The 25,471-nt window shown below is 35.5% G+C and overlaps 1 protein-coding gene across 4 annotated transcripts; it reads left to right on the forward strand.

The window, feature by feature from the left end:
* The first annotated feature begins 4,956 nt into the window (after nt 1–4,956).
* Nucleotides 4,957–24,254, forward strand: mst1ra (macrophage stimulating 1 receptor a). 4 transcript variants are annotated; one of them, XM_051113148.1, is made up of 21 exons: nt 4,957–5,327; nt 8,509–9,764; nt 11,662–11,835; nt 13,270–13,395; nt 13,559–13,729; nt 14,466–14,626; nt 15,598–15,733; nt 16,132–16,268; nt 16,402–16,572; nt 16,681–16,774; nt 18,024–18,233; nt 18,319–18,465; nt 18,560–18,713; nt 18,873–18,962; nt 19,125–19,331; nt 19,457–19,537; nt 20,220–20,401; nt 22,444–22,553; nt 22,694–22,859; nt 22,979–23,115; nt 23,214–24,254. In XM_051113148.1, exons 2-21 carry the CDS (start codon nt 8,547–8,549, stop codon nt 23,428–23,430), a joined length of 4,089 nt encoding a protein of 1,362 aa, XP_050969105.1. In that variant the 5' UTR covers nt 4,957–5,327; nt 8,509–8,546; the 3' UTR covers nt 23,431–24,254. The 4 variants fall into 4 exon arrangements, with proteins under 4 accessions (XP_050969105.1, XP_050969104.1, XP_050969103.1 ...); XM_051113147.1 differs by having other exon boundaries at nt 4,957–5,316; XM_051113146.1 differs by having other exon boundaries at nt 4,957–5,191.
* Nucleotides 24,255–25,471: the final 1,217 nt, after the last annotated feature.

A 25,471-nucleotide genomic window follows, 5' to 3' on the forward strand; every position in this document is an offset into this window, starting at 1 on the left:
AAGCTCTCGGATTTCATCAAAAATATCGAAATTTGTGTTAAGATAAACAAAGGTCTTACGGGTTTGGAACGACATGAGGGTGAGTAATAAATGACAGAATTTTCATTTTTGAGTGAACCATGCCTTTAACTTTAAACCTTCCACCAACAAAGTCCATAATCTGCAATTTTGCTTCCTCCAGTAAAAAAACAGTCCATCCCCTGTTGTCCTCTCACATCAAAATCCACATCTACTGAACTTTGTGGTGTTTTTGCATGTAAATGGTGCTTGATCTGTGCATATTTCTCTCCTGATTAAGGCACAACAATTTTTTTCACTGGAGAAAGTAATATTAAGAATAGAGGACTTGTATTTTTGGTGGAATTAGTGGTTTTAAGTTAAAAACATCTTAATGCATGGGTTTGTTTCTTGCAAACATGCAGCTTTTCACATACTATTTACTACAATATTAGAAACTTTGTTACCAGGACAAGAGTTTTTAAATGTTTCAAGGCAAGCACGATATAAATGTTCAGCAGCTTTTTTGTGGGCAAGAGACAAGTCTGTGTCTTTACAGAAACTGGCATTCATAATCCACACTTTCTGAAGTAAGACTCCTTCATCTGCTGTTCCAGAGCAAATGTACCAAGCACATGAAACATCTCCACGTGAATGCTCCATTATTATAGTTCAAACATGTGTTTCAGTTATCAGATTTATTTAAGTGCTTCTCAGCAGGCATTCACGGAAATGAAAAGGGGAAATGGTGATGTCGGGCTGGTGGTTTACCTCATGTTGCTGCTCACCTTCTTTTGTAAAACAGCAGACACGTTTCTGCACATAATGTCAAGTTATACACATGCATGGATTTTTTTATTTTGTTTATTTATTTAAACTTTTTTAAAAAGCAGATTTAATGCCTAATAATTGCTGATGGGATTCAAAGCATCATGCCATGACAAATCTATATAGACTTAGTACTGTTAAAAATGTTATATAACTAATTGAGAAGTAAGATTAGAGGAATATGGGTTTGCTTCTGGTTCATTAACAAAATTGTTCATGCAATGTATTGTTTTTCAAATATGCTGTTAATAAAGGATGGGACAGTGGAGCTGACAGTATACCTACAACCTATAAGTAAACTTTTTCTAATTTCGTACACTCATTAAATTTTAAAAAGGTTAAGAAAGATGAGGAAAGTGGTCATGTTACTATGATAATCCTTATAGCTTCACATCGTTTTTCAGTGAGACATCATCAAAGATTTATTTTTTTTCTGCCCTGGTTCATCTTTATAACTTACATCAATTTTCTGCTGTTTGGCAGTACCCTTCCTTCCTTCCTTCCTTCCTTCCATATATCTAGTTATTGCCAGGCTCACGGATCTAGCCAAGTACATTGAGAAAGGGGGAGTAAGGAGAGAGTCAGAAGGAGAAGCAAGTAAGACAAAAAAAAAAAAAAAAAAATAAAATCCTATTTGGTTGCAGGCATAACAAAATTTAGCTGCATCTCCTGATTCAATGCATAAAATAGAAATATTAAATAAAATTAAATATGTATGTCCCAAATTTGTCCGTTTGCCTTACGATATCATGCTCCGTTTCCTATTAAATGAACATAATTGATGCACAGTGCATATTTGGTTTCCTTTCTATTTTTTTTTTTTTTTTTTTTTGTTAGTGGTGCTTGCTTAACAGCAGCACTCATGTTTTCTTGTAGAAATCGAGTTATTTATGCATTTTACATTGTTCAAGCATAACCAGCAGCTGCTTTGGTAATACAATTGCAGCGTTATTTGTCATGCAAAGAAAGCACACTAAAAGTGATAGAAGAGAAAGAGTGAGAGAAGGAAGGAGAGAGGAACACTGTGTGTGGTTCTGTGACTGTTCTACAGTTTTGCAAGCCAGAAGTAAAATGTCAAAGTTGTCCTGCACACCAGCAGAGCACAGTGAAATAAATCACTGGATCAAAGTGACCAAAGGCAGATAGAGCTCCATGCTTCACAGCTGATTCACTGAGTTAGCAAATTAAATTAGTGGCTTGCCTGTGAAAAAGCATCAGAAAGGTTTTTTATAAAGTTGACAATGTCAGTCAGAGGATGTAATAAAAGGCACAAAAGCAGAAATAGGCTGCCCCCTGCTGGCTGCATGGATGTGGCTTTTTTTTTTTTTTTTTTTTTTTTATAAATAAAAAAATAATAAATGTGACCCTGGACCACAAAACCACAGTGGTTGTATTGGTCAAAATTATCATTTTTTATTTTACTCCAAAAATCATTAGGATATTAAATAAAGATCATGTTCAATGATGATATTTTGTAAATTTCCTACTATAAATATATCAAAAGTTAATTTTTGATTAGTAATATGCATTGTTAAAACTTCATTTGGACAACTTTAAAGGTGATTGTTCCAGTATTTTGATCTTTTGCTCCCTCAGATTCCAGATTTTCAAATAGATGTATCTTGGCCAAAACAAAAATTGTTATAAAATATCCTAACATACATGTAACCATATATCAATGGAAAGGTTATTTATTCAGCTTTCAGATTATGTATAAATCTCAGTTTCAAAAAATTGATCCTTATGACCATTTTTGTAGTTCCAGGTCACAAATGAAAACTATGTAAAATTAATGCGCTAATGATGATTTTTCAGCAGCCATTATTCCAGTCTTCAGTGTCCAAAATCATTCTAATAGCTGATTTATTGCTCAGTAGCACGTTTATGTTATTTTGTAACATTATAAATGTCTTTACTGTCACTTTTGGTCAATTTAATGCATTCTTGATTTAAATTTTTTTTACTTAACCTGGATTTTTGAATGGTATATCATGGGTCTATAAAAATATTAAGCAGCAAAACCTGTTTTAGGATAAATAGAAACAAGAAATATTTACTGAGCACCAAATCATCAGCATATTAAAATAATTATTCTGATAGAATGATATTTCAATATTCTGATATTCTATTATGCTGAGAACATAATGATTAGAATGATAAAATAATATTTAAATAATTTTAAGGTGTAATAATATTTCACAATTCTACTGTTTTTACTCTATGTTTGATCATTGCAGCCTTGGTTAGCATAAGAGACTTCTTTCAAAAACATTGTATTATCATATGTATTATATATACTATATTATTATATATCACTTTTGACCACCAATGTGTGCTTAATAGACATTAAGTAGTAATGACAAAATTATACAAATACTTTTATTATGCTCTTTATTAAAACATCTATATTTAAAAGATTTATATTATACTTATATTATATTATAAGCTTACAATTTGTCATAACGAGAAAACCCACAGACATAAAAATGCTTTTAAAAATAAATAAATAAATGACCTCAATGCTAACAGGCATGGACTTTTTAACCATAAACCTCTAATTTTGATTTCATGGGCACTTTAGTCAGCTTACAATCATACAAGCACTCTCTTTTTCTTTCTCTTGTTTTGGAAAGACTTTATGTATCACCCTCTTCCTCAGCTGAGGCCTGAGCTGCACCTTTGGACATTCAGAGACAGACAGAGGAAGAATAGCATTCACTCCAGCGTGAATGGCTATGACGCAAATTCCTGACCAATGTAGTTTACTGGCTACACAGTTTAACAACAACTCTATTTCCACCAGTTCTGGCAAACAGACATGCACTAAAGAGATCTGAACGGACCCCAAACAGAGTTTGAGCTGACAAAAGGAAGTCTGTGTGACCTTTGTGCCTCAACTGGCTGTCCTAAATGGGCTGTTTAGGCTAATAACAGGCTGAGTTGTTCTCAAATGCTGTAAGGAAGAGAAAAGTACTTTCTCTGCAACTTTAGAAATTTCTCTTTCAAGCAATTGTATTGTAACTAACAGCAGCATGAACATTTGCAATTTGTGTGTTGAATATAAGTGTTAGTGTGTTGTGTATATATATATTTCGTATAATATTGTTTTAATGTCTTCATTTTCAAGCAGGAATACATTTGGATAGCATGTGTTGCAAAGCATTTTTAGTTTTTTCTTAATTTTTATAAATTTACAGGTTGTGGCGCCACCATCCGGATACTTCTAGAATCCGCATATTTTGAATGGGTAGTATCAAAACCGAATTTGAATATATAATAATACTTATTATTAATATATAATAATACTTATTATTATTTAATAATAGAATGTAATATATAGGAAATAATATATATAGATAATATAATAAATAGAATTTGAAACTTTGAATTAGCAGAACCAAGATATTACCTCACTAAGATGCATACGTGGCAATATAATTTCAAAATATTAACTTATAAAACATTTTCGTCTCAGGTCTTCTTTGCTTTCTGCAAGTAATGAATGCCATTCTACTCATATCTGATTTTTTTTTTCCCATTGACTACAGAAAATACTATAATAATGACGTATTTATAAATTATAAATTATTTATTATTTATACATTTAGACAGATACATTTTTTTTAAAATATTCTGGAATAAGCAATTGTTAGGTTTTTTGCCCTTATATAGACAGTGGAACTAGCAAAAACGAGAATAATAACATCTGTATTTAATTTACGTGCATATCTATAATTACATCATCTGTTATGTTGAAATGTCACTCAGGTTCTGCTCCAAAATATGATACACCCAAAACTCATGTTAAAACACATGACTAATTTCCCATTTCCCCCTCCTTTCTGATCCCACATTAAGATATAGTAGTGTGAAACAACTGTTTATTTGCCTTGTATCACCACAACCACCATGTAAAGTGTATTACTGTGTGTATGTATGATGTAATATGAATATCAGCTTATTACATATATTAGAACGAATCCTGACGTAACAGTTTCCCCCCTCACCCCAGAACAGCCTAGCCTGCATGGAAAAAATAAATTCCCTGCATTCCTTCAAAATTGCTGCTAAACCAAATTGGAAATCCACAAGTCAAGGAAATCCAAATGTTTGTTGACATAAATTATATATGCGCTTAAATGCTATTTAGACAAGAAAAGGGGTGTGCAAGCCTTAAATTTGTGTTGATTTTAATCCCTGGGGAGATGTTTAGGTTGGCGAAGGATTGTGCAACCTCACTTCCTTATGAGGTGTTTAGGCGTGTTCTGTAAATGGGGGATTGACTGCGTTCTCTATCTCACGCTAATACATGAAGTCGAAACTGTCCCGTACGAAGAAACCAGATAATCTTGTGAGGTGTCCCCAGGTATGTACAACTTAAAGTACAATCACTTTTACCGTTTTCTGTGGAGTTTTTGTACCGGGAGTTGACGTTTGAGAGCGCACGTTCAATCTTCATTGGACTTCACGAAAATAGGTAAAAGGCCACAGGTGAGCCTCAGGTACTTTTTTTTACACACACTTTTTTTATACTTAACAATCGATAATTCATTTCTGTCCTTTTAGTGCTTAGACGTTTTGTAAAATGCTCCCTACAAACGTAACATTTTGGTTTATATTTCTTTGTATATAGTGTAAATGTATTAACAACAAGTGACTGAACACGAAAATCAAAGCTGGTTACTCTGACATGTTTGTTTATGATTACTGTAAATTGCGCGTTAAGTTGCATATTGCTTTTTTTTGCGACAGCAAGTGATTTGTTACAAGGAATGTATGTATTTCCTAACCTACATTACAGTGAAATCGTTTTCTTAAAGATATACACTGCGTAATTATTCAGTCATCTTCTGTCTAACTCATGGACTAATTAACTTGTAAAATTCTACGACGGCAACCAAAGTTTCCGCCAAAATATGGGAATGCCTTCAAGGTTTTTATGTATTTATTGATAACAGTGTCTGCAACCATGTTACCACAAATTAACTATTGTATACTATGGTGTTAACTGATAAAATGTAAACGTAACAAAATGTAAACCTCCTTTATATTCAAGATGCCAAATGCAGAAATGTTGCCTGTTTTGTTGGAAATTATAGTTACTGTGGTACATATTTGTATGTAATTCTTTTTTAAGTAATATACATGTTGTACATCAATTAATTAAAAAGTAAAATGTGGTGACAAAAAAGTGTCACACTTTAATTTCAGTACTTCAAACAATCAGTACAATCAAAGTTTATTTATCAAATGCACAATAAAGCATGTAAGATTTGTGTAATACAGCTGTATGATAGGCTATATGCAAAATGGAAGGAAGAGCTTTTTTAATACAATGTACACTACCAGTCAAAAGTTTTTTAACAGTGTTTTTTTGAGAAGTTACATTTATCACATCAAGCCTGCATTTATTTGATCCAAAGTACAGCAAAAACAGTACAATTTTGAAATGTTTGTACTATTTAATATATTTTAAAAAGTTATTTATTCCTGTGATCAAAGCTAATTTTTTTTAGCATCATTACTTCGGTCTTCAGTTAGAAATGATACAAATTAATACTTTTATTTAGCATGGATGGTTTAATTTGATCAAAAGTGATGATAAAGACATTTATCCCATTACAAATAATCTTAAAACAAAATCTTACAGTTTTTCTCAATTGCTTAAACATATTTCTTGAAATTATGCCCTGCTTTTGCGAAACTCTAAACACAAATCCGTAACCTCAAACTCAATTCCCGGAACTTACTGTATTCAGGTCAAAATGAACCTCTCCACTCAAAAAAACTCAATCTTGCTGAAAAAAAACAAACTTTGCTCTCAGACATGACACACAAACCCTCAAAAACACACACACTACAACACAGTTTTACACACTGATGAGATCAATTCAAAACAATACTACGAAAACTGGTAATAAGTGTTGCTTGAAAAAAACAAAACAAAATTCACATGATGAACACAACAAATCTATGCATTTGCAAGTGTTTTAATCCTTAATTTATTGTACTGTAGAGTACAGTACAAAACAGCAAACAACAACAAAAATAATTGTTCTGCCCCAGCATCCTGTCTTTGGTCTGGGACAGGCCAAAGAACCACCTCAACATCACAGACTAAATTGGCCCTGGACAGGCAGCAGTGCTAAAATCCTCTTGCATGCCTGATCCAACCCTGGCATGCATCAACTAAAATATGCTTGTTTTCTTGCCCTTGCCCTTCCTATTTCTCTTCCATGTTCTTCCTTCTCCTCCTCTTCCTCTTTTACCTCCTACTCTTCATGAGATGTTGAGATGTACCTTTGAGCTGTTTCAGAGAACTGCTTTATCATTGGTCGATCTGTAGTTTCTACATTAGCGAAAGTCAATATTCACCTGAACAATTCAGGGCAAATTTACAAAAAGTCTAATAGAAATGTGTAGAATATGCTTGACAGTTTATGTCAACTAGATCAAAAATTTAGCATTTACTGTAAAGACATATACGATGAGCTAATGACTTGATGTTTTGAGGGGTAAGACTATAGCACGGAGAACTATATACATGTAATACATTTTGAGCAACATGAAAATGGGAACTGATAATGTAAGAAAACCGCAGACAAATCAGTTGCATAATCAGTTGCATGAACATACCAAAGCAAACGCAATTTGTTTTAAAAAAAATGAGAAACATTTTATGATGTGCACAAGTGACTAGATGATGTGGAGGTTGAACAAGTAGTTTTGAGAATTTAATTTCTGATCTGAGAAATGCACCAAACTGTAAGCTGACTTTGGCCCTTTTATCTCCATCGAAGGTTCTGATTGATGTGCGATAAATTTTGACTCCTAGTGTTTCCACTTGGGTAATTGTGTGCTAATTGAGCTCAAACTTTGCTGACTTGAGTGAACAATATTGAATACTAGTGCTTTCTAAATGACCACATGGGGTAAGCACTAAGGAATGTAGGGATTTGTGTGTAGAGTTTTGCAGTAACAGTTTACCAAATCTGACTCATGTGTTAAAGCAGGGGAATAGTGTTTATAGTTCAGGGAAATGGGTGTGCTTTTTGAAAAATGGCATTATGGTTTTGAAATTTTAGTTTAAAAGACTGGTTATAGTGTTTTAGCAATCGAGAAAAACTGTAATACAAAAAATGTCAGTTTCAGATCAATGCTGTTCTTCTGAACTTTCTATTAATCAAAAAATTTGAACAAATTCTACTGTTTTCAACATAATAATAATAATAATAACTATTTTTGATCAGCAAATCAGAATATAAGAATGATTCAAAAATTCAGCGTTGAAATCACATGAATAAATTGTATAGTAAAATATATTCAAATAGAAACAGTCATTTTAAATAGTAAAAATATTTTGAAAATTTACTATTTTTGCTGTACTTTGGAATTACATAAATACAGGCTTGGTGAGCAGGAAAGCCTTCTTTATAAAACATTAAAAATCTTACTGTTCAGAAACTTTTGACTGATTGTGTGATGGAAACAAAATGCCAGTAAGTGCCTATAAAAATGTTGATCATTTTAGTGAGGACTGCATTGTTGTTCTTTAGCAGTCTTATTGCTAAAGGAAGTTACTGATACTGTAAGAAACTGTAGACGGATTTTGTTTTTGACATAATGCTGAAAGCATTTTACAGTTTACATATATCTCTTTCTTCTGTTTTTTCCTGTTCTAAGGTCCTGGTTATCTTCATCATGTGTTAGCAGTTCACCTCATGCTACATAGGATAACGGAGATGTTCATCAGCCCCAGGACCTTGTTAAAATGTATCTGGTTGCAGATACATCTGACCTGTGCACTAAAATCATGTCCTACAGTCCCACAAATGAACGTAAACTTTTCTGTTACCTACCCTGTCTCTTTTTTCCAAACTGCGAAAGCCATACAAAACATAGTTGTTAATGAAAATTTTAATGAGGTTTATGTGGCCTCTCAAAATGTGGTTGAAGCCTTGGATAAAAATCTCACCAAACTATGGGAATTAAGAACTGGGCCAGTTGGCAGTCCAGATTGCAAAACCTGCCATTGTGGTATTGAGAATGAACCGGGGACACCACTGGACACAGATAACCAAGTTCTTGTTTTAGAGCCTCAGGGCTATTTTGACCTCCTGTACATCTGTGGGAGCACCCAGTATGGAGTCTGTAACTCTGTTGAAGTTGATGAAGGCAAAACACCCAAAGACCCTCAATGTTTGTTTGATAAAAGGACCAACTTGTCCTCAGCTTGTCCTGATTGTGTCGCTAGTCCTCTGGGAACAAAGGTCAGCGCGGTCAAAGATAGATTTTCAACATTCTTCTTTACAGCAGCTACCATCAATACCACCATTGCTGGATCTTATGGCAAACAGTCCCTTTCTATTCGTCGCTTGCTTGCCACAGAAGATGGTTTCGACAGCCAAGTGAAGGGTCTGACAGTTCTTCCCGAATTCCAGGATAAATTTACCATCGACTACATCTATACATTCTCCACGCCAGAATATGTTTATTTCTTATCTGTACAGTGGGAGAGCCCGATGAAACCAAACAGCAAGTTGCAGACCCATCTTGGGCGGCTGCCGATTCAGGACAGCGAGCCTTGGATGTACAGGGAAATCGTTCTGGAGTGCCGCTTTGAGCCCAAACGCAGGAGAAGGAGCTCGTGGATTAAGGATGTTGTGTACAACTCGGTTCAAGCTGCTCATTTCAGTACGGCAGGCAAGGAGCTGGCTGATGAGCTAGGAGTGAAGATGGACAGCCCAATACTTTACGGGGTGTTTGCTGAAACGGATGAAAAGGGGAATCCTATCAGACGGTCTGCCTTGTGCGCATTTTCAATAGATGACGTGAACAGCGAGATTGAGAAAGGGGTCGAGTCCTGCTGTTCAAGTGGAACGGAGCAGCTCTCTCGGGGATTGTGCCACTTTCAGTCATGTGAAATGTGCCCACATGAGGTGAGTTTGCATTTCTCACCGCATCTTCTTGAAAGTTCTGTCATTAATTATGCACCTTCATGTCATTCCAAACCTGTAAGACCTTTGATCATTTTTGGAACACAAGTTAGGATATTTTTGATGAAATCAGAGAGCTTTCTGAATCTGCATAGACAGCAATGTAACTACCATGTTCGAGGTCCAGAAAGGTAGTAAGGACATCGTTAAAATAGTCCAGGTGACATTTGTGCACAAAGAAAACAAAAGTAATGGCTTTACTCAACAATGTCTTCGCTTCCATGTAAGTCTCCCCTATGCGTTCACTGAAAAGGCATTTTATATGGCATTTTATGTTTCTACCTGTACAGTACCTCAAGGCTTGTCCCCATCTTGTGTTTATTTAAAGGGTTTTTGTAATTGGTTTAGTTTGTATTTCACAACCTATACCTTAAAAGGAGTAGACCATAAAATATTTAATGGTTAGTGGAACCAGTCTCAGGAAATGACTCACACAAACATTACATTTTCCTTTAAACTCAAATGTGGTGCTGCACTTGCTCAAGGATCACTCTGGTAGAGTCAAGCTTTGTCATACACTGTTATTGCATTTGGTTTGGAAGTCTGTTATGTTGTTTAATTTGTGAAGTCACTTTTTGTTTTGTAGATACCAGCTGCCACATGTTCGTACATGAACTGTAATACGTTACTCAATACCTTACTAGTAGACTGAACTTTCTGTAGCAGACTGAACTTTTTTTTTGTACTGAGTGTGGCATTATCTCTCACGCTCTTAAACAGGCAATGAGCCAGAGCTGAGAAATTAAAGAAAGCATGTAGTATCAGGATGTTCAATACTGACGTCAACAATTTGTCTTTAACTTGTAGAAACAGAGATATTGAGAAAGTTGCCTGAAATAAAACCAGATTTACAATGCAAAGTTGTGTAGTTTATGCATTTTAACATGTCCATTGTGAATACTTACATTTTTGTGTATTTCCTTTCGTATTTTACTTTTTAATCAACTGGGAAACAAAAGAAAGAAATTCTTTCCTTATTTACTCAACGTTCCAAAGAGAAGTACTGAAGAATGAGCTGATAACCACTGGATCACCAGATTGGAGAACTGGATTAGTTCAGTTTCAAAAGCACACAATTCAGACAACAACAAAAAAATGATCCTTTATAAACCTTTATGAATGTGTTTCCGTGATGGAGGTCAAGATTTCCAGTCAATAACAGCTAAAATTACTAAATTCACAGTGTTATCATATTAATTCAGAAGAATTGGAATTTTACATGTGTATGAATTACTTTAGATATACTTTTAAGGTGCCTTTACATCCTATTTGAAATATTGGAATGTTTGAAGATTCTTTAAAATTTGTGTTTCACTGGAGCAAAAAGTCAACATATATGACAATATCTGTTCTAAAGTTTATTAATGTCTACAGCAATGAAAATGAAATCCTGACTGGACAATACATGTTTGCTTCCTACTTATAGAGCATTACCACTGACAGGCTGTACATATCCCTCAAATCCTAATTTGGTACAAGGGTTCAAGCTTTAGGGGCAGGAAGTAGTTGTTTCCTTTTTACTTGGGCAACTGTCAAAGTGAATGCATTTCCTTTGCCAGTGTCACCCTTTTTAAGTCATAATAAACATGGCACAGGAAATGGACAATAAGGGAAAAACTTTATTTTGGAAAAGTGTAAAGTTAAGCTTTTTTTTTAACAGTCCATTGAGCTCCAAATGCAGGCAGAACTTATAGAGTGTCAAAATGGCGCTTTCTGTGTACGACCTGATTTTTTATATATTTCTTGCTGAGCAACAAAAAGTTGCTTGAAAACAGTTTTTCTATTCACAAAATATATTTAATCAGTCAATATTTTGTTTATTTTATTTTATTTTGTCTAGAACCCGGATGATTTGAGTTGCAGCGCTGTCCCCACCATGGTGGCAAAGCCTTACTACAGAGTGGACTTCTTCAATAGGCGGATGAACAATGTGCTCTTTACTTCTATTCTGGTGACTACCATTGAGACCAAGACTGTGGCACATATTGGCACAGATGATGGAAGGCTCTTGCAGGTTATTAGTGCATCATTCCTTTTTTTGTAGAAACTGATTGTTTTTCAAAAACTGTAAAAAAAAATGATTGGTACCTTACTGAAATGTACTTTCACTTTAATGGGGAGCTGACATATGTGTTGTAGTCTTTTTAGGGTGTTTCAGAGACCAAAAAGTAAAAAAGTTAGAATTGCGAGGTGTAAACAGAATTCTGAAGGAAAAAGTTAAAATTGCGAAGTGTAAATGCAGAATTCTGAGGAAAAAAGAATTGCAAGGTGTAAATGCAGAATTCTGAGAAAAAAGTTAGAATTGCAGGATGTAAACTCAGAATTCTGAGGAAAAAATTAGAAATGCAAGATGTAAATGCAGAATTCTGAGGAAAAAGTTAGAATTGCAGGATGTAAACTCAGAATTCTGAGGAAAAAAGTTTGAATTGCAGGATGTAAACTCAGACTTCTGAGGAAAAAATTAGAAATGCAGGATGTAAATGCAGAATTCTGAGGAAAAAGTTAGAATTGCGAGATGTAAACTCAGAATTCTGAGTAAAAAGTTAGAATTGTGAGGTGTAAACTCAGAATTCTGAGTAAAAAGTTAGAATTGCAGGATGTAAACTCAGAATTCTGAGGAAAAAGTTAGAATTGCGAGATGTAAACTCAGAATTCTGAGGAAAAAGTTAGAATTGCGAGATGTAAACTCAGAATTCTGAGGAAAAAGTTAGAATTGCGAGGTGTAAACTCAGAATTCTGAGGAAAAAAGATTGAATTGCAGGATGTAAATGCAGAATTCTGAGGAAAAAGTTAGAATTGTGGGATGTAAACTAGGAATTCTGAGGGAAAAAAGTTCAAATTATGAGATGATGTTTTGAGGAAGAAGTTAGAATTGCGAAGTGTAAACAGAATTCTGAGGAAAAAAGTTATAATTGCGGTATGTACATTTAGAATTTTGAGGAAAAAGTTAGAATTGTGGGATGTAAACTAGGAATTCTGAGGGAAAATTTTAGAATTGCGAGATGTAAACTCAGAATTCTGAGGAAGAATTTAAAATTGCAAGGTGTAAATGCAGAATTTTGAGGGAAAAAGTTAGAACTGCAGAATGTAAACTCAGAACTGCAAGAAAAAAGTCAGAATTCTGAGTTCATATCTCGTAATTCTGACTTTTTTTTAAATCAGAATTGTTTATTATGTATTCCGCAATTCCATAAAGGCTTTCACAGAATCCTTTCCTTACCAGCTGTTTAAAACATTAAAGTTCACATTTTTCCTGCTAGCCAGAAGCCAATACGATCATAAGTTGGGCTTTTGTTGGCTCCCTATATTGGATTTATACAGTGAATGATTTTTGCCCTTTTAAGGACAAATGTCATGTTAAGGACATAAATTTCATAGCTGTGTAGCTGTGACTGAGTCTCTTGTGTTGTTCTGACTCTAGAGAGACAAAAAGTACTTTACTTTTCAGGTTATTCTGAGCAGATCATCCCTTGTAGAGTTTGCCAATTACTCTCTTGTGGAGGACATACAGAAAGTGTCACGAATAGCTGCCGTTCATTCTTCCGAGTCTCTGCTCTTTGTCGTTGGAAACAAGGTATGCACGTTTATTTTGTAGTTCAAAGTCTTTATCAGCCATCAGCAGTGAACTAAAGGTTTAATGTTTAAAAATAACCCAACCGAAAGTGACTCAAAGTTTTCATCTGCATTTTTCTGTTTATATCCATCCAATATCAAACCTCTTCATCCTGTATCTACAGCTGATAAATGTGTCTCCCAGAGGTCCAGGCTGTGCCCATTTCCTCAACTGTTCAGTGTGTTTAGCTGCCCCCAAGTTTATGGGGTGTGGCTGGTGTGATGGTGTCTGTTCCCAAATGCATCAGTGTAAAGATCGGTGGAGTAGCAACTCCTGCCCTCCAGTTATCACTCAGGTAACACATTGCATAATTGGGCAATAAATGTGACAATAAACTGTCTGTCTGAAGTTTGCATTTCTAATATACAGTGAGTGTGTACTGATAATATGAAGGCTGCTTCAGAGTCATTGTAGTCATATCAGGGCAGGGCTGTGTTAACAACCACAGTACCTGTTGGACTCTCACCTCTGTCTCGCCTCAGATGGAATGCGAGCTTTGGCTATAAAGTCATTTGAGTGGAACAATTTTGTAATATGTTCCACATTTATGAATGGAAGTACTAAAATTATGTTGTGACAGCAAATCAAAGCTATCTTGTGTAGTAAGATGCTACAGTGAGCATATGTTGGCTGTTTCTTTGCTCACCAGTCCCTAGAAAAACAAAAATTTTAGGTTTTTAACAAACTATACAAAACTCATATACTACCATTTAAAAGTTCAGCATTAGTAAGATTTTTGAAACTTTTGGAAGAAATAAATCATTTTCAGTTCAAAAAGTCTTTAAGATCATGGAAAACATAAATTCAGTCAGCTATTTAGAGACTTTTTTTTTTTTTTTATTAAAAACCAAGTACATGTTGTATAGTCATGTCTGATATTAAGTACAGGACTGATCCAAATAGCAATATTTCAGGCCTTTATCATTTATTTATTGTCATACAGATGTTATGAACTTTATGCACAACTTTATGCAACTTTACAACAACTTTATGCATGACTTTATGCATTTTTTTGCACTTTTGCATTTTAGTTTTTCCCCAGCACGGTGCCCCCAAGTGGTAAGAGTGAAATCACTCTTTGTGGCTGGAACTTCCAGTCGGCTTCCCGACCTGCTATTACTGAAACCTCTCACCAGGTTAACGTGGGAAACCATGGCTGCACTGTTAGACCAGAAAAAAGCAGTAGCTCCCAGTAAGTAACATACACGCATTTTAGTTTTCCACAGAAAATTTGATAAATATAATTGTGTCCAAGTGAAACAGGAAGTTGTGGCAGGCGCATATCAAAGAGATCTTAGTAATTTTTCCCCCCAAATATCCAGTACCCTTTAGATTATAATATTTTGAATTAGCTTTTATTGATATATTTTGGCATGTTTTTTGTCGTTATTTGTGTTTTTTTTTTTTTTTTGCTATTTACTGTAGTAAATAGTAAATACTTTAGTTACTTTAGTAACTTTGTGCTAAAGTCTTTGGTAAATGCTTCAGTTTTGCATCTGTTATATTTTATTTTATGTTAGGTTAATTTCAATTAACAAATTTCATTTTTAAAGGATTACTTCACTTCCAGTTTACTCACCCTCATGTCATCCAAGATGTTTATGTCTTTCTCTCTTCAGTCAAATAGAGAGAGAGAAAAACATTCCCGAATTTTTCTCCATGTATTGGACTTCAACACAGCGTCAAAGCCAAGGAATAAGGAACTTGTGTAGCAAAACGATCTGTCAAAAACTTTTTAACCACAAATGCTCGTCTTGCACATCTAAGACTTCACACATTATGTAATTACGAAAGGTCATGCATGGTTAGTTCTTCATCTCTGTACTCTGGTTAAAAAAAAGTAGGGTAGGGCAAAAAATTCTACCTTGTTTTCTCCTCCAACTTCAAAAACGTCTGACAGCGTTGTTTTACCTTTTCTTGTGAAGGATGTTTGACTCTCTTGGCTGCAATTAAACTGCAATTTAGACCTTCAACCTGGACACTATATGGAGAAAAATCCTGGAATGTTTTCCTTAAAAACCTTAATTTCTTTTAGATTGAAGAAAGAAAGACATGAACATCTTGGATGACACAGGGGGGGACTAAAATACCAGGAAATTTTGTGAACTAATCCTTAATAACAACTCTGGTGTTCGTGAATGTAATGTTTAATTCTTCTCTCAGGCTGGTGTGTAGGATTGATGGTGATGCATCAGGCCCAGAGGAAAATGTTAATATAACATTGCAAGTGGATGAAAAGAGTGTGGAAAGTGGATTCTTCATCTCTGGGAAGGCTAGCATACAAGGCTTCATTTTTGTGGTAATTAAAACATTCTTAACCTTTAATTACTCCACTTGATTATGTGGTTTAACATAAGGATAGAGGGTTACACTTTATTTTGATAGTCCACTTTAGACATTCTACTAACTATAAGTAACTTTGCAACTACATGTCAACTAATTCTCATTAATTTGCAACTACATGTCTACTAACTCTCAGAGCAGACTGTTTGCAGACCGTTAATACTCTAATGACTAGTTGACATGCGGTTGCAAAGTTACTTACTGTTAGTAGAATGTCTAAAGTGGACTATCAAAATAAAGTGTTACCGGACAGAGTATTGGCTTGCAGTAAATTAAAAAAAGCACATTTCCTTTCTTGGTATTTTGCTGTTTTAGATTGATAAAGCTCATATCATACTTTATATCTCCTATCAGACCCCAGAAATCACAGATATCAGTCCAAGCCTTGGACCTAAGATTGGAGGAACCCTGATCACCCTGTCAGGAAAACATCTGGATGCTGGTGGAATCAGAACGGTCCACCTTGGAAACAGAACTTGCCCTGTTGAAAGGTTATTGTGCCAGGTTACGAAATTCACTGTTTAACAGTTATAAGTCACGGTGTAGAAATATAAGAATGCCAATCCAATACATCGTTTTTAACCACTGAGTTCTGAGTATTTTCCTACTGTTGTTTCTCCACAGCGTCTCCAGCGATGGGACGTCTCTTGTTTGTAGGTCTGAAGGTGTGGAGGAGACTTCAGAAGTTGATGTAAAGGTTTTAATTGATGAATCAACTGTTTCAACCACAAAAACGTTCAGATATGTGGAGAATCCTGAGGTGACGGGTGTGAAGCCCAACTGTGGTTTTAAAAGGTGAGTCAAACCATTCAGTTTTTCTTTTGTCACAACCATTTAATTGAATCCTTAACAGTAAACTGATCAATTTTTACTGTTTTTTTTTGGGGTCCTGCTACAATGAAGAGGGTCAAAAATTACAATCATCGGGCAGAACCTGGACTCTGTTTCCCAAGCTGTCATCAACTACAGAGGCAACAACACGACACCTGTGCAAACCGTAAGACTGATTTGTGTTTTAAAGGAGAAGTCCACTTCCAGAACAACAATTCACAAATAATTTACTCACCCCCTTGTCATCCAAGATGTTCATGTCTTTCTGTCTTCAGTCGTGAAGAAATTATGGTTTTTGAGGAAAGCATTTCCGGATTTTTCTCCATATAATGGACTTCATTGGTGCCTCGATTTTGAACTTCCAAAATGTAGTTTAAATTTAGCTTCCAAAGGCTCTAAACGATCCTGGCCGAGGAAGAAGGGTCTTACCTAGCAGAACGATTGGTCATTTTTTTCGGAAAATTAATTTTTTTATACTTTTTAAGCATGTGCTCGTGTAGCACAGGCTCTGGGATGCGCTTTCAAGTACTATTGAATCACATCGAAAGGTCATGCGGAATAAATGCGGAACTGCCACCTGCGGAAATGCAGACCCCGTGTTTACAAAGCGACCACGCAAAGACTAAGAAAGTACAAGAAAGTGAAACGCTGTTTACAAACAAAAAGGTACAACGATGTCGGATGATTCTGAAGTTGTAGGAGAAAATAACTGTGGTGATTCGAAGACGTGATTTGTAGTAGTTATGGGAAGTTCAGATCATTTTACCGACTCGGACCTTTGGGTTTCGTTCAGCAAAATGAACAAATCTTTTTTCGAATCATTTCGTTCATTTTAGCAAAATCAGCATCACATGACAGCCCCATAAGATGAACGAACGACTCGAAACAGGTGAACTAATTCCAGTACAGAACCCAATAGGATGTTGCGCATACACGATTGAACAAATCACTCCCAGAGACGACTCATTCTTCCCAAGTCACATTAAAGATTCGTTCAAAATGAAAGAATCGTTCAAGAACGACCCGTGGACGCGCATCCCAGAGCCTGTGCTACACGAGCTTTTGTGCTTAAAAAGTATACAAATTTTTATTTTTAAAAAACAATGACTGATCATTTCACTAGATAAGACCCTTCTTCCTTGGCTGGGATCGTTTTCAGCCCTTTGAAGCTGCATTTAAACTGCATTTTGGAAGTCCAAATTCGGGGCACCAATGAAGTCCATTATACGCAGAAAAATCCTGAAATACTTTCCTCAAAAAACATAATTTCTTTACAACTGAAGACAAAAAGACATGAACATCTTGGATGACAATAAATTATTTGTAAATTGTTGTTCTGGAAGTGGAGCTCTCCTTTAAACAGCCATGTTTAATAATAGTGAAAATGTTGCCACTTATTGGATGCTGTGCCTTAGGTGTGTGTTGGTAAAGGGAATCCCAACCAGATGGAGTGTACAAGCCCTGTATGTGAGGAGTCAACGGGATTCCTCTCTGTGGATCTGGATGGAGCCAAGGAACTCCTGCCTCAGATTTTCACCTGCCATCCTGATGGAGAACCCATCCCGTTTGAAACTGAAGGCCATGTGCTTGAGCTCAGCCCAGGGCAGGACAAAGTCTCAGTGCATGTACGTCTCAATGGTTGCATATGTGGTTATATGGTCTTGCTTTGAAGTTCCATATCACAATCTAATCACATTTTTATCATTCCAGCACAAAAAACTAGCCCTCGTTTCTGATTGCATGAAAATCATTATGACAATTAATGGAGTGGATTGCAAGGCTAGAGTTCTGGACAATGAGATCACCTGCAGGAAACCTAAAAATTTGACTATCCCTAGCCAGGGGGCGCCAGTTAAGGTTAGAGTCTGTCTACTGAATTCAGCTTTGATTAGTTCAAGTTGGCTCTGCATGTCATTCATAATGGACTGCTTTGTCACGTTGTGTTTCTCAGCTGTTAGTCAATGGAGAAGAATATGACATTGGTGTAGTAGTAACTACAAATAGCCATTTTATTGTGGGCATGGTGCTGGGCATCTTAGCTGCAGTCGGCATGGGAGCAGCTCTGGCCTACGTATTCATGGCACGAGAGCGCAAGAAAAGGAAATGTAAGTGCGTTCTGTCAAAATTACTCCAAATAAATGTATACTTTTTAGCAAGTTTTTTAAATATATGAAAAATATTTGCTTTTTATTATGATGATTTTTGACCATTCTTAGAAAATGGTGAATGTGCATGTAAAAAAAAACAACATTTTGTTTGGTTAGCAGCTGCACTTGCTCAAGTTCGACTATCACTGCATTCAACTCGCACTGTGGAGAATTATGACAGATCGCCTGATGGTGACTACAGAAGAGGTGAGACAACCTTGCGTTTTTTTAAACATCAAGACAGTAACTATAATTGAAAGAGTATATAGCCTTATATAGTATAGTATATAACTTGGTACATCACATCTTCGTAAAGAGCATACTACATAGGAGCATACTACATATCTACATAAACTTTGCATCCTGTAGGCCTCACGGTTTCTACATTCCAAGGCTCGAGCACAACATTCTCCAGTCTGCCATATGCTGGGTCGATGGACTCTGCAGCAGCTCCTTTGATTCAACCCCAGACAATCTCTGTGTCCGCTCTCCGGCCTGATCTGTTGGAGGAGGTGAAGAATGTTTTGATCCCACATAATAAGGTTAAAATCCAGCATGATCAAATCATCGGCAAAGGTACATATCTTAGGGCAACGGCAATCCATCTAGATTTGCTACATTATATTTTTTCATCTTTTTCTGTTTTTAATAGTACATCCTCTTTCTCTTCTACTCTTGCATCATTCTCAAATCCTTCTCAGGTCATTTTGGTACAGTGTATCATGGATATTTTATTGATAGTGATGACAAAGAGGTCCACTGTGCTGTCAAATCATTGAATAGTAAGTAAATTAATACTGTTTTAAATAGAGGTGCACCAATATTAAAATTGTGGATGATACAATAAGCTAATAATTATTTTACTTGTTTTATTATGTTATTGCCAATAACATAATAAAAAATAAAAATAAAAATTTCATCTTCATTTTGAAATTTGTTAAAGATCACATTTAACAGTGTTACTAAAGTACAAGTAATATTAAAGAGTAACTTTACATATGTGACCTAGGACCAGTCATAAGGTTACATTTTTTGAAATTTATACATTCATACATAGAGAGATTTATACATCAACATGGTTTGTTGGAATAGGACAATATTTGGCCGCACAGGACAATATTTGGATGCATATTACTAATCAAAAGTTAAGTTGTGATATATTTAGGAATTTATTGTAGGAAATTTACATGGACATGATGTTTACTTAATATCCTAATGATTTTTGGAATAAAAGAAAAATTTAGCATTTTGACCCATACAGTGTATTTTTGGCTATTGTTAAAAATATTTCTGTGCTACTTAAGACTGGTTTTGTGGTCCAGGGTCACATGTCATACATATGATATAGATACTGTAACAATATGTCTTATAGAAAACATTGACTGTATTGTATTTTACATACAGCATTGTAATGCCCAGTCATTATGGACAAAAAAAAATGCTTTTCTTAATTTTTCTTGAAAGGGATCACTGATCTGGAGGAGGTGGAGCAGTTTTTAAGAGAAGGAATCTTTATGAAGGCCTTCCACCACCCCCATGTTCTGTCTCTCTTGGGCATTGTGCTTCCCAGTGATGGACTTCCCCTGGTGATCCTGCCATACATGAAACACGGAGACCTTCGGCATTTTATCCGCTCTGCAAAGAGGGTAAGCACATCTTATACCATATTGCAAATCAGTGTCTTTCTTTTATGCTGGAACATTATAGCACTAACCGTATCTTAAAGGATAAGTTCACTTTTAGAATAAAAATTTCTTGATAATTTACTCATCCACATGTGATCCAGTTAAATGGGAGCCAACAGGTTGAAGGTCCAGACAGTTTCAATGCAGCGTCAAAAGTCTCTACACCATCCCAGCTGAGGAATAAGGGTCTTATCTAGCGAAACAATCTGTCATTTTCTTAAAACATTAAAAATTGTTATACTTTTTAACCACTTGCATTGAAACTGCAGTTTAGACTTTAAACTCGTTGGCTCCTATTAAAGTCCACTATATGGAGAAAAGTCCTTGAGTCCTTAATTTCTTTGCAACTGAAGACAGAAAGACATGTCTTGGATGACATGGGGGTGAGTAACATATCTGTGAATTTTTATTCTGGAAATGAACTTATCCTTTAACCCATACCTGAACTTTCAGAAATGATAGGTTGATCACTTACAGTGGAGTGCTTTCACACTTGGTTCGATTGCCTGGTCCTAACCTAGGTCCCCCCTCCTGCTGTCCCCACTGGACTGCGTTCATATTATTTTATTTTGGGTTTCGTTTGCGTCAACAAGCCAGCAGCTGTTTACCACATTGCTTAGTAACGACGACGCAGGAGATGGCAGCAAAATACATAACCTTGCTCTGTTGACTTTTATATATTTATGTTTTTGAGCCATTGGTTTGTTTCCAAAGCTTTAGTACATAACAGCACTTGGTCATTTGAAAGTATTGCAAATGCTCTAAAGAATGCTGAAGGCAAACAGAAATGAGATACAGCTCTCTGCTTGCATCCCGTCGGTCTCACTCATCAGGAGAGTGAGTGAAACACACACAAACACACATTTTTATCAAATAATACATTAATAGTGGTTCACTTGCGCAGTTTGGTACAAATGCGTTCATATCAGCAGCGAACCGTAGCAGAGTTCACATGAACCGTACCCCCAGACCACCCTTTTTAAGTGGACAGCGTTCACATCATCCAAACGAACTCTGACGTTAGTTGAACCTGGGTGCGCACCAAAGTGCTAGTGTGAAAGCACCCTCAAACCCTGAACCCTTCTCAAGCCTAACTATAACTCTAAAATATGACTGACCAATACTAGGAATGTTGCTCCAGAACAAACAAAGCAGTTTATACATAAACATTTTAACCAATGATGCACTGAAATTTCAATAAATGTTTTGGTAAAACAGTGGTGTTAAATTGTAAGTTTTCAGATGATGCATGACTGTGTTATTGTCTATTTTGTGCACACAACATTAACTTCAATAGGTAAACTTATCAGCTGTGTGCTGCTAATGGTGGATTAACAATATCGATTTTTCATTTTTAACCAATACTGATACGGACTCTTAAATCTCAAGATGAGTCTTTCCATATATGCTGTTTTCTGCTGGTGCATGAACTTTACTAAACATTATTTGTAGGAAACTTGCTATCCAATTGTATGATAAGCTTTGTGCTTTGGTAATTTTAATATTAAAGAAAGTCTCAGCTTCAAGGTTCGACCAGTACATGATCCAGTCATCTCTTCCTCCTTACTACTAGTTATAGCACAAAACAAACATGAATGAACATCAGTACTAAACAGTACTTAGTAATATGCATCATTTGGACAACTTTAAAGGCGATTTTCTCAATATTTTTTTGCACCCTCAGATTTTAAATTGTCAAATAGCTGTATCTCGGCCAAATATTGTCCTATCCTAACCATACGTTAATGGAAAGCTTATTTATTCAGCTTTCAGATGATGTATAAATCTCAATTTAAAAAATTTGTCCAATATGTTTTGTGGTCCAGGGTCACGTTTGATTTATTAATTGATTAATAAATACAATTTATTTTGGGTTTTGTATTCAGTTTCCGGCCAAGTTGATCGTACATTTTTGGCCCTGAATTTTTATTTCATTGCATCACAAATTTTAACATTTTAATCTAGGTAAAATCATGTTAACTTAACTCAATTTTCACATTCAGAATCCCACAGTGAAGGACCTGATTGGCTTCGGGCTTCAAGTTGCCAAAGGAATGGAGTATCTCGCAAACAAAAAATTTGTGCACAGAGACCTTGCTGCACGTAACTGCATGTAAGTAAAAGGCAACCTTAATTTTCATAAATTATCTGTTAATGTACGCATACACCAAAATGTAACAAACAACGTTTTTTTGTTGTCCCATCAAAGCACAATGAATATAGACACCACTGTAATGAAACTGCTTTTTCTAGGCTGGATGAGTCGTTTACAGTGAAGGTGGCTGACTTTGGTATGGCTCGTGACGTCTATGATAAGGAATACTACAGCGTCAAGGACAGCAAGAAAGCAAAGCTGCCAGTCAAATGGATGGCTTTAGAAAGCCTCCAGACACAGAAATTCACCACCAAATCAGATGTGGTAAGTTTAAATTTTGGAAAATCAATTCTAAACATTATAGGAATAACAGTTTGTATCCTATTCCAGCAACTAGGTATGATTCTACATTCAATATGTAACATATAATTTATTCCCTCTAGTGGTCTTATGGAGTGTTGTTGTGGGAGCTGATGACGAGAGGGGCCAGTCCGTATCCTGATGTGGACCCTTATGACATTACACCCTATCTAATGCAGGGCCGTCGACTGCTTCAGCCACAATACTGCTTGGATTCCCTGTATGACAGACATACTTTGATTTACATGTAGCTCCATAATTGGCTTTAGACTAAAAGTGCATAGAAAATAATAAATAATTTTGGATTTTGTATTGTAGGTGGTCCATCATGATGCAGTGCTGGAATCCTGAGCCCGAGAAGAGACCAAGTTTTCCTAGTCTCGTGAAAGTCATTCAAGAAATCCACTCCAGCCTAGAGGGGGAACATTATGTCAACCTCCAGATCACCTATGTGAATCTGGACCAGCCCCGGCCCTACCCACCACTCTCCCCAGCCCCACCTGCTTCTGAAGATTCAGACCAGGACTCCACCTGACCCTGGTCTCAAATGAAATAAGTCTGAGCTGCGTTTATCCTATGGATTCAGAGGCTCAAATGATCCTCAAATGATCCTGTGAAGTGTGGAAACCAAAAAAGCATGCACTGAAGATGATCTGCTGTATTTGGAGAATTTCATCGTGTGTCAAACTGAATGTACGTTCCTTGTGTGTGTCTGAGATGGTCATGCTTTTGTGAACTTTGCGTGGTGTTAGTTGCATGACCAAACTGGTGTCACATTTATGGGATTTTAACAATTTTGGGGCAAGTGCACTTTTTAAATGAATTTTAAATGTTTTTACATGAATGCAGGAATGTTGTTTTGTGTTTTTATACTTTTTTTAAAGCACATGTAATTGTTTTTTACACTGAATGAGAAATGAAAATCATTTTTTATTGCTCCTACTGTAGTATAATACTGAGTTCTATCCAGATGCAATGCAACAATATTCCAGCGAGCAGCCAGTCTTTTTTATGTCCACACTGCCGGTAAAAATGTCACCCTCTCTTACTGAGTGATTGATGTTTAATATACATAGGTAGTAAGGATTGTGGTTCAATAAGCAGTAAGAGAGTTTTTATCATTTGTTGCTTAGTCATGTTGTGCCTGCAGGGCACTGAAATTGTTTCTGTAAGACTGAGTGACAAAGAGTGATATAATTACTTGAAATATGGTTTGATCAGTTTTATTTTATATATTTTTTCAGTGTAAATAAAGAGTTGAAACGCCATGTCAGAGTAGTTGACATCAATATGAAAACTATTTTAAACTGTATCTTCAAAGTATTACATAATAATATAAATAATTGAGAAGGCAAATGTCGTTCCAACAATATCTTAAGGTTTTTTCATTGTAGAATTTTTAAATTTGATAATAATTTGCCAGCTATAGTGCACAGAAGAGTACTGCCATATTCTTCTTCTTGGGGTATTAAAGGCACTTTTTCCACTTAAAACACTATATAAAAAAATTAATATAAATTCAATTTGATACACGAATTCCACAATCTTGTTTGCACATGATACCTGAATCAAAACAGCACGCAATGGACGTTCTGCTGAGTATGTGGTTTGCTTGCCAAGTTGCCAAGGAATTGGCCTTCTTTTAAACTTTTGCCGCGAGTTAGTAGTTTGACATATTGCATAAAGTATATTTGACTGAAATGCCTGTACTAAGATTCTACCAATGACGAAACTGCAGATGTTACGTTTTGTGAAGGAGGGCCACTGGTAAGAATCAGCTCTTTTTATGCTCACTAGTACGATATATTGGTTTTCAACAGTGACTGTAAAATATGTATTTTAAGTACGGGAAATGAATAGTTTTGATGTTTGGAATATCGTCATTAGGCTACTTTTGGGCTATTTTTTCTTGACCATTGGGTTAGTTTTGTTACGCACACCTGGCAACCCTCTATGCTTGTGGCAACTAGGGATGGGCGATACCACTTATTTTGTTTTCGATACAATACCGATACTTTTAAGGCCAGTATCATCGATATCGATATCGCTACCGATACGATACTTCTAAACGTAACTTTTAAATTATTACATTTATTAAATTAGCAAAAGTAAAGTATGTAATGAAACCCCTTAACTTTATATTTGAAATGCATTTTAACATTAAATATGCCTTAATTGCAACTTATTAAATTATATTTTTTACACTTGGTTAAAATATGTTTACTGTAATGGTAACTACAAAACATATAGTTTAAATACTTAGTTTCATTAAGTGCTGCCAGTGACAGGCTGTTACACACTTAAAATGCAATATTTTTATTCTGACAATATATGATTTTTATTAACATTACTAGAAAATAGAACATGATCAATGAACGTTAAATGTTAATTTAAATCAATTGCACAAATTATTTAGGCTACAATTTTAAATTGTTTATTGTGAAATAACTCAAATATGTTTTTTTTTTTTTTTTTTTTTTTTTTTTCTGTCCTCTGATAAGCAAATTGTTCTGGGCTGCCATTCCCAAAAGCATCAGTGCTTTCTTATAATACTTTTGGGAAACGCAGCCTTGTTT

Source organism: Labeo rohita, chromosome 6, assembly GCF_022985175.1.
Source record: "Labeo rohita strain BAU-BD-2019 chromosome 6, IGBB_LRoh.1.0, whole genome shotgun sequence".
Lineage (NCBI taxonomy): Eukaryota > Metazoa > Chordata > Actinopteri > Cypriniformes > Cyprinidae > Labeo > Labeo rohita.

Excerpts from the sequence above, each read along its gene's own strand:
- mst1ra (XM_051113148.1), top strand. The coding sequence starts at position 8,547 with ATGCTACATAGGATAACGGAGATGTTCATCAGCCCCAGGACCTTGTTA. Across the intron at positions 18,963-19,124 it reads TGATGGTGACTACAGAAGAG|GCCTCACGGTTTCTACATTC; the intron begins GTGAGACAACCT and ends TGCATCCTGTAG. Across the intron at positions 22,554-22,693 it reads CTTGCTGCACGTAACTGCAT|GCTGGATGAGTCGTTTACAG; the intron begins GTAAGTAAAAGG and ends TGCTTTTTCTAG.